The sequence below is a fragment of the Gastrolobium bilobum genome, unplaced genomic scaffold, assembly GCF_033153095.1.
Source record: "Gastrolobium bilobum isolate Gb01-03AN ecotype WA unplaced genomic scaffold, APGP_CSIRO_Gbil_v1 utg37883, whole genome shotgun sequence".
In the NCBI taxonomy this organism is placed as follows: Eukaryota; Viridiplantae; Streptophyta; class Magnoliopsida; order Fabales; family Fabaceae; genus Gastrolobium; species Gastrolobium bilobum.
The window spans coordinates 36473-45405 of NW_026898632.1; the positions used below are offsets into that span (position 1 = coordinate 36473).

At 36.7% G+C, this 8933-nt stretch overlaps 1 protein-coding gene across 1 annotated transcript; it reads right to left on the reverse strand.

Moving 5' to 3' along the window:
* Nucleotides 1-21: 21 nt before the first annotated feature.
* Nucleotides 22-6802, reverse strand: LOC133317845 (lariat debranching enzyme). Its single transcript, XM_061519725.1, has 8 exons — nucleotides 6437-6802; nucleotides 5964-6085; nucleotides 5478-5671; nucleotides 5079-5261; nucleotides 4868-4986; nucleotides 4612-4751; nucleotides 2062-2181; nucleotides 22-1054 (listed from the first exon to the last, which is right to left on the reverse strand). The coding sequence occupies exons 1-8, from the start codon at nucleotides 6715-6717 to the stop codon at nucleotides 945-947; spliced, it is 1269 nt and encodes a 422-aa protein (XP_061375709.1). The 5' UTR covers nucleotides 6718-6802; the 3' UTR covers nucleotides 22-944.
* Between the last annotated feature and the right edge of the window lie 2131 nt (nucleotides 6803-8933).

The window sequence follows — 8933 nt, forward strand, 5'->3', positions numbered from 1 at the left end:
TTTTCTCTCTTCTCACTATAAAATCCACTTTTATGGGTATGACAAAAAAAATTCAGTACAAAAACAGAAATATTTTTCACTTAAAAAAAATTCTAAAATTTTTGTCCATTCCACTTCTTGTGCACACATTCTCAAAGGGACTTCAACTCTCGCCACATATTTTCACATTTTCACTCAATGCCCATTTTCAGTTCCTTACCTCCGAAGCTTTTAAATACAAAAGCAAAATAAGTCTGGCTTCTGACCTCTGAACATCAAATAGACAAAGGAAGAAGAACGGCACCACAGAACTAATTCAACAAAGAGCAGCAAATCCATAGAAATCAAACAGATTTGCAACTCATGACGGTGTTGTATGTTGACTGTTGACTGTTGAGAACAGCAGCTGTCAGGAATTATAGATCCAGTTGGGCTTAACAGTAATAAGGCAAGTGGCATTGTGGCAAATCATGGGTCATCACTTATTTTAATTTTTGGTGGCCTGAGCTTGCGACAAGAAATCTGTCATTTGATATGTGTTCGATTCCCGCTGAATGCATTCTTGGGGAGGGGGCTGAACCTTTAGTCATCACTGTTCCTCCGCACTCCGGATTAGTCTCATAGCCGGCTCAAAGAGTCGAAGCTCGTGGGGATACCGGAGGGAGCCAACTCGTCTCAAAGAGATAATTAGGGTTGGGTAACTCCAAAAAAGAAATCTGTCATTTGATTGGCCGCTCCAACACCTATTCGAAGAGTTTCTTCTTCTTAGGTCCGACAAAAGGTCAAAAAATCCAGAGAGCTTTTATATTTAAAAAAAAAAACATTAGTTATTATACATACAACTTAACTAAATATTAGAGGGTGGAAAATCAACAATCTAGTGAATACGCATTATGTGTCAATATTGTGTGTAAGCATTCGGCATGAGATCATTCGAGTTTCAGTATGCTAATTGCAATGAGGATTCACAAATTCAAAGTCTCAGTTTCCACGTCGTCAACTTTTGGGAGCTCTTCTTCATCATCATCATCCACATCATCAATGGGAATGTCCTCATTATCATAACCAACGAGGCCTAGAAATGTATACAAAATACTGTAGGTGATTACCTCAAAAGGAAGAAGATAAAAACTATAATTACAATATCAGTAATGCTATCAACGCAATTTTCGCAATTACAACAGCACACCAACTCAACCAAGTTCGAAGTGACCCCCCCTTAAAAATTTTCGTATTAAATGCTGTATACGGTTGTAAAAGCAACTCAAAATTAGCAGCACAAATTTAATAAATCTCTCAAAGGGCACAGTTTAGGAAAATTAGCGAGATAACTTATCAATTTATGTTGCAGAAGGCAATGAAGCCAAAGGAAAGACATGCTAAAAAGTCATCTTTACATCGGCAAGGGAAAAAAATGCCACACTGGTAGTCAAGCAACACCACAAGGTTTCCCCTTGGTATCACAACCCATAACAAAACCAAGCAGTTAAGGACACTATTAAGCTAAGAGAGACCTATTAACTTGGGGGGTTCAACCCGTAACTATAGATTCTAATTCTACATGTATCTTTCATTTATGTTTTGTTATAATTAATTATAATTAAAAAAAGTACAAGCTGGGAAAGAGTGTAGTAAGATTAGCTAAATTAGTAGATCAAGGACTGTAATTGTAGTCTGTAGTGCTGCCAGCCTATGAGGCTCTTCTCCACAAGGATCCTACAATAATCAGGCCACCAATTTATTTACAACAAAATTAGATGTTTGGTTTCCTCTCACAAATTCGCTATAGGCTTGGCATATTTCTCTCTTAAGATGATGTCATAATTTCATAAAATCCATGACATCTAGAAGAGAGAGCTCAACTCAAACACACAAAAAATATCCAGCTAAGAAAGAAAGAGATTTAAAGAAACAAGAAATTAACAATGTTGACTAAAATATTCACTCGTGTGCCAAAATGATTTTGAATTATGTTCCCCAGGTATTATTTCTCCAGATTTCTCCTCTATCTCTTTCATTTTATGCAAAAATGGATTGGCTTCCCATCTATGACCATTAAAAACTAAAAAGGGTAAACTTTACCTCTTTGAATTGAAGGAGAAGGATAAGGTGACAAGTCCTTTGCTTCAGGATTGCTATCAAGAAGATATGGAAGTTCTAGAAGCTGCAAAAGAGATTCTGTCTGAGGATTCCGAGTATTCACTGCAAAAAATAAAAGGTATAAAAAAAATTAAATTAACACTTCTGCAGTTACATTTTAAACCATATAAGTCATGGCAGTATGGCACAATGAAACTATGGCAAACATCATTAGAAGAGAACTCGGACTATTTTTCTTTTCTACAAGCTAAAACTATACAATTAAAAAAAATTCAGAAAAATAAATTAGTAAAAGGTGTGAATATAAGAGGTTAAAAGGATACAGCAGAAGAGTTAATTCACAAGTTGACATTCCCTTGGAAGAAGCAATTGTTAATCACGACTAATTTAAGATGTGATTCACAATTTGACATTCAATTGAAAGGAATCTTTATAGTTTGAATTAGGGTGTACTTCCTTTATGAATGTATGATGGGCCTATAGAACCTTATGGAGAGGTATATCAGAGGAGAAGCAAGGCCAAGGCCCAAGGAAGCAATGATCACTCATAAGAGAATGCGGAGTTGGACGAAGAGTTAGTTAAGGAGAACGCAACGTGGCAAACTGTGAATGAAGAGGGTAATTTGGGAGTAGTGGGGAATAAAGAGGGAATGGGAAGCAAGGTTGGGTAGGGAATTCTGTAATTTGTGGTATGGTGGCTTCTGAGACGTGGTGTCTCATTGGCAGGGAATCGTGTGGGTAGTTTGTTACTGTTAGCTCTTGCTAATTTGCTAATTTGTAATTTGGGCACGTAATGAGAAGGTCCTTGGATGCTCCTGAAAGAACAAAAGTTTGTTACCAAAAGCTCGACACAAAACAGAGATAGAGGTAGACCGAAACTTACTTGGAGAAAGGTAGTAAAACAAGACTTGATGGAGTGAGTTTTAGATTGGCGGACAGTGCATCTTAAGACGAAATGGAGAAAAGCTATAAAAATGGTGGAGGGTTAGACTTGTTGTTATTCCTATGTTCCAGATTGTCCATTTTTAGTTCTTTTCCTCTTCATCTCCCCCCTTCCTTCTTTTCCTTTATCTCTTTTCCCCTTCCCTGTCTTTTTTTTTTACTTATTTATTTTTTCCACACCCTTTTATTTTTACATTTATTTTATTTTTTATTTGATTTTTTGTTTTTATTTTTTTATTTTTTATTTTTATTTTTTGTCTTACTTTCTTACTCTTTTTTTGCCATCCTATATATCTCTATCTTTAGTTTACCTTAATATACCACAATTGTCTTTGCCGATGATCATTCCGGCACTGTTTAGAAGTTCCTCTTGAGGGGGAGCACCGTCCATGTTGCTGATGGTCATTCCAGCACAATTGTCTTTGCCGATGATCATTCCGGCATCTTCCATGTTGATGTTCATTTCGACGCCATTTTTAGCACATTGTTGATTTTTGGTTTCTCATTTAGGAGATTTATTTTGATGTTATGTTACTTGGTCTTTCTTGTAATAAGCTTGTAGCATAGTCAAGGGGAAACCACGGCTGCTCACCAACTGTTAAATGAAATGTCTGAGAGGGATCTTGATGTTGATGTCCTGGTTAGCTCAGTTGTCTTTGTCGATGATAATTCCGGCACCATCCATGCTCTGATGTCCATTCCAGCACTGTCTCTTTATCAGCTCTTCGGACTGATGGTCATTCCAGTTGATTTGTTGTACTTAGTCATTTCATTTCGTTGATGTAGCATTGTTGTTTTTGGTTCCTAATGGGAGTATTATTTATGTATCAAGCTTGTAGCATATGATCTATATGCTACAGCTTGAGGGGGAGTGTTAAGAGTGTTAGTGTTAATAGTGTAGAAGTCCCACATTGAGTGTGTCTCTTTGTATTCTTCAATTGGTTTGCTATATAATAGCACCAATGTTGTGTAGTTTAATACAACAAGGACTACTATCATTTCCTCTTGTATCTATGATATTCAACAATTTTTATTTTTTGTCTTACTTTCTTACTCTTTTTTTGCCATCCTATATATCTCTATCTTTAGTTTACCTTAATATACTTTTTCTTTTAATTGTTTACCTCTTTATATATATATATATATATATATATATATATGCACTTAAATTTCATTTTTATCTTTTTTCAATCTCTTCGTATCTTTCATTTGGGTTCATCTACCACCGACCCCAATTAGTTTGAGATAAAAGTGTTGTTGATGTTGATGTTGATTGTGATTTGTCTGTGTGAGTTAGCAATAGGTACCATCAATGTACCACAAAATTCAAATAACAAACTTTTCAGTCCACATACGCACACAAGAAACGAGATGGAAAGACACAATGGTCTAGAGTGCCTAATCATAACATGTGTCTAAGATGTGCATGCATGGGAGCATCACATAAAATCCGCATGGATTAGACAGCTGCAAATTAGCCCAAACACTTAAATGATCATGATCACAAATATCTTTAACCAGAGAACAAGCTGAACAAGTCTTAATTAGTGGTATACAATTTAGACTTTGCAATGGGAAACAAAGAAATACCGGCAGAAGCACCGCCAAAATTGGACTGAGAAGGTTCATAACATGGAGCGGTTCTAACGAATTCAAAAGGTTTACATCCCCTCTCTTGTAGCCTGCTTCTAACCCATTCACGACAATCTTCCATCTCAAGATTTGCACCTCTGTCAGCAAGTGCATACAGCATTATTTGGCTGTTCATTTTTTTTTTTTGGCAGGGGAAAGAAAAAGGCAGAACAAAAAAATGTTAACTAAGGGGTTTCCACATGGGTATACACACCTGAAATCTGCACCTTTGGTTGTCAGAGGGAAGATAGAGTTGAACCTCCGTGTTATTGCTAACCACTCTTCATCATACTGAATCTCATAAGGTCCAGCCTCTGATTCTATTTCCACGATCTAAAGGCACAGAACTTGCCATGATTGTTGTCACTAACTCAAATAGTTATCACAAGAGATTAGCCCTGCACATTATGATTGCACATCTATACCTGTAAGAAATCTCGCCCGGCAATACATTTATCAAGTGCAAGGAATTTTGTCAGTGGACCTCCTTCCCCATGTTGAACAAGAGCAGCAAACTTGCAGTGTAAGTGAGCAGAAAACCAATAACGTGGTTTCAATTTTTCTAGAAGCTGAGCAGCAGCTTTACTCCCAAGCCTTTTTTCCTCTATCTGGCAAAATTAACAGCTAAGAAGCTGAGGTATTATGTTGCTACAAACAGTGTAATTAAAAAACAAAGATAATACATGTGATTATATATGACTGTTCTACAAATAATCATTCAAATAATAATTTAAATGCCCAGTATGCATCAGACATATAATAATTATTACTAAAAGCTTCTGACTTTATTTACAAACCAACTTAAGAATTATTATAAATCTTACCTCTTTCTTAAAAAAATGTTTGCGCCGAACAAGCTCCTGCCAATCCCCAAAATCAGTGATCCTCAGCGGCCAATCATGTGAAAGAAAAATATCAATGGGTTCCTCGACTTGAATGAGTTTGTGAACATCATATTCACGAACATGATACACAGACCTGATCGTGCTTTGATCATAGGGAGGCCTCTCAAAGTGTCCTGTTCAAAGAAAGACCTAACTAACATCATATTGTAATCTTATCACAAATACCCCATTCAGATACAAAACTCTTTTCACTTATGACAATGTAAACCCATAATTAAAGGCAAACTCTGCAAAAGCTCCCTAACTATGTGATGCTTCAGTAAGGGTCAATTGTACGCAGCCATACCCTTACATTTCAGCAAAAGGGTTGTTTTCTAGACACGAACCCATGACTTTCCGGTCATAACGGAACAATCTTATAAAACAAATAAACATGAACCCATAATTCAGGAACAAATAAACAACCTGATTTATAGTGACGACCATTATAAATTCCAGACAGGCCACCGATTCGGATATTCCCAAACTTGACCACCCCAGCAACCCCTAAGAAGTAGATATTAGGTGCAGCCCATCCTCCGTAGTACCTTCAATGAATACACAATCCAACACTAATAAATATTAGATTATACACAGCATGGGACCACTGCTGTTACCTAGAGTAACTCATGTTAGTTAGTTAGTTAGTTAGTTCTAGTAATTCAGTTAGTTCAGTTAGCTTTCAATTATCCTAGCTGGCAGTCACTTAGATAGTTAGTTCAGATCTGTTATTCAGTTGTACAGCTGTCCAAGCATATGTAGCTCTGTATAACATTCTCTTATTCAGAGACAATTTCTCTGTGCTTTTTCTTTCTTTTTCCTTTCCCTCACTTTCCTTCATTTTCTCTCGGTTTTTATGAATCAATGGCTGAATACAACAAGGGAAAAAGTACACTCACAGTTCCCACAAGTAATTGGAAGCTTCGTGGTTGCCACCGATGAAGATGGTGGGATAAGGGGCAACCTCCAAGCCGGAATAGTACTTCCAGAAAGAATTCATGGAGCGATAGCGCGGTGGAACGTTCAAGCTCTTCAAATCATCCTCGTTCCTCACAGCCTGAAAATCGCCGCAGCAGAGGAGGAGGTCGATTTTGGTGTTCTGGGATTTCTCAAGATGTTGAAGGGTTTTGTACACATTGTCCAGATCGCCATGCATACACCCTTCCACCGCTATCTTCATCCCTTCCCTTCTCAGTTCTCACTTCGATCTCAAACCCTAGGGTTTAAGCAATACCCTAATTACGACCATCCTTGTAATATTTTTTCCTTCTCTATTCTTTTTTTCTCAATTCTGAAGCACGTTTTTTTTTTTTTTCTTTTTTTCTTATTACACTTCTAAACCAAACAATTATTTATTTTACTCAAAAAATATAATAGAATAATAACTAGATTAAAATTACATCTGTACATATGAAGTCTCAACTTTGTTATTAAGAAAATAAACGAAAAACTTATGAACTCATTTTAAATTACTCAAATTCTTTTTAAAAGCTCTTTCTTAATGATCTAAAAAACAATTTTGATTAGGAGGATTATGATTTCATTTAGGAGTTTTAAACTATTAATACGTGGATCATTACCGATGATATATTTCTTTTTCTTTTTTGTAAATATATATTTCTTTAACATTAATATAAAATAGCATACAAAAATTTAGGTTCAAATTATTTAACTTAATAGTAGCAACAAAATAATTCATTTTTCAATAAATAATCATACAAATGGATTCATGAAATAAGAAAACACATTCAAGAGGAAGCGTCATGGTGTATATTTTTTGCATATGATATTATACTCATTGATGAGATCAAAGATGGTGTTAATAGGAAACTTGAATTGTGAAGAAGTACTTTGGAGTCTAAAAGATTCACGTTAAGCCAAAGCAAGACTGAGTATATGAAAGGTGAGTTTTCTTTGATAAGAGATGAAGATCAAGACCTCGTGCATCTACTTGGTCAAAAGGTACCTAAAAAATTTGCAAAAAGGTGGTGAAATTGATAAGGATATAAATCATACAATCAAAACAGGATAGATGAAATTGCGGAGTGCATCTGGGTTCTTATGTTACCGCAAAATTCCTCTTAGACTAAAAGGAAAATTCTATAGAAATGGGAGTAGCATAAATGAGGATGTTAAGGTGGATTGTGATTGTACAAGGATGAATAGAATAAGAAATGAAGATATTCGACGAAAGGTAGAGTAGTAATAGTGACTAAAAAGATGAGAAAACATAGATTGAGGTGGTTTGGGCACGTAATGAGATGACCCTTGGATGCTCCAGTAAGAATAAGTTATTATTAGCAAGAGCTCGACACAAAGAGGTAGAGATATATCAAAACTTTCCTGAGAAAAGATAGTTAAACAAGACTTAATGCGGTGAGATATAGATTGACGGACGGTATGTTTTAAGATGTGCATGACAACCATTCTGTTCTCTGGCACTGTTTCTAAAAAGAAACAATTATTTTTTATTTCTGTGCCTTGGAACAATTTTTGAGGAAAAAAAATGTGTTTGATAACATGTCCTATTTTTATTCTGATAATGAGAATTGCGTTTGATAACACAACAAATAATATAATAAAAATAATTCCTATTAAGCATAAACTTTTTTCGAATCATCACTTTCATTTCCATATGGTGTGGTGGTGGTGGCGGCGGCGATGGTGGTGGCGGCATGGTGGTGGTAGTGGTGGCGATGGTGGTAGTGGTAGTGACGACAGTGATTGCGGCGATGGTGGTGATGGCAGTGGCTGTAACAATGATGGTGGTAGTTGGTGGCGGTGGTGATGGTGACGGCAGTGGCTGCAGTTATGGTAGTGGTGGTGGTTTGTGACGATGGTGATAGCAATGGCTGCGGCGATGATAGTGGTGGTCGGTGACGGTGGTGACAGTAGTGGTTGCGATGATGGTGGTGGTGGTTGGTGACAGTGGTGGTGGCGGTGATGACGGTGGCATGGTGTTGGTGATGACGGTGGCATGGTGTTGGTGATGGTGGCGATGGCAACGTCGTGGTGGTGGTGCCAACAACATTGGTGGTACAACGATGGCGGCAACAATGGTGGCAGTAGTCGTGACGGGATGATGGTGGTGTGATGATGTTGATAGTGGTGGAGAGTGATTGAGAGAAATTAGTGTTTCTCATTTTGTTCCCGGGAACAAAAAAATAGAAATTTTTTATTTATTTTTCCGTTTCCCAACACAAAAATTAAACTGGTTCATCCTGGGAACAAAAAAATAAATCGATTTTACCAAATGAGTTTTCTATCCATTTCTGTTTCCGAGAACATAATTAAAAAAAATGATTCCGGAAAGGTTGTCACGCACACCCTTAGAACGGAATGGAGAAAAGTTATAAACAGGATGGAAGGGTTAGACCCGTTGTTATTCCTATGTTC

Excerpts from the sequence above, each read along its gene's own strand:
- LOC133317845 (XM_061519725.1), bottom strand. The coding sequence starts at position 6,717 with ATGAAGATAGCGGTGGAAGGGTGTATGCATGGCGATCTGGACAATGTG. Across the intron at positions 5,262-5,477 it reads AACATTTTTTTAAGAAAGAG|ATAGAGGAAAAAAGGCTTGG; the intron begins GTAAGATTTATA and ends TAATTTTGCCAG. Across the intron at positions 4,752-4,867 it reads ACCAAAGGTGCAGATTTCAG|AGGTGCAAATCTTGAGATGG; the intron begins GTGTGTATACCC and ends ACTTGCTGACAG.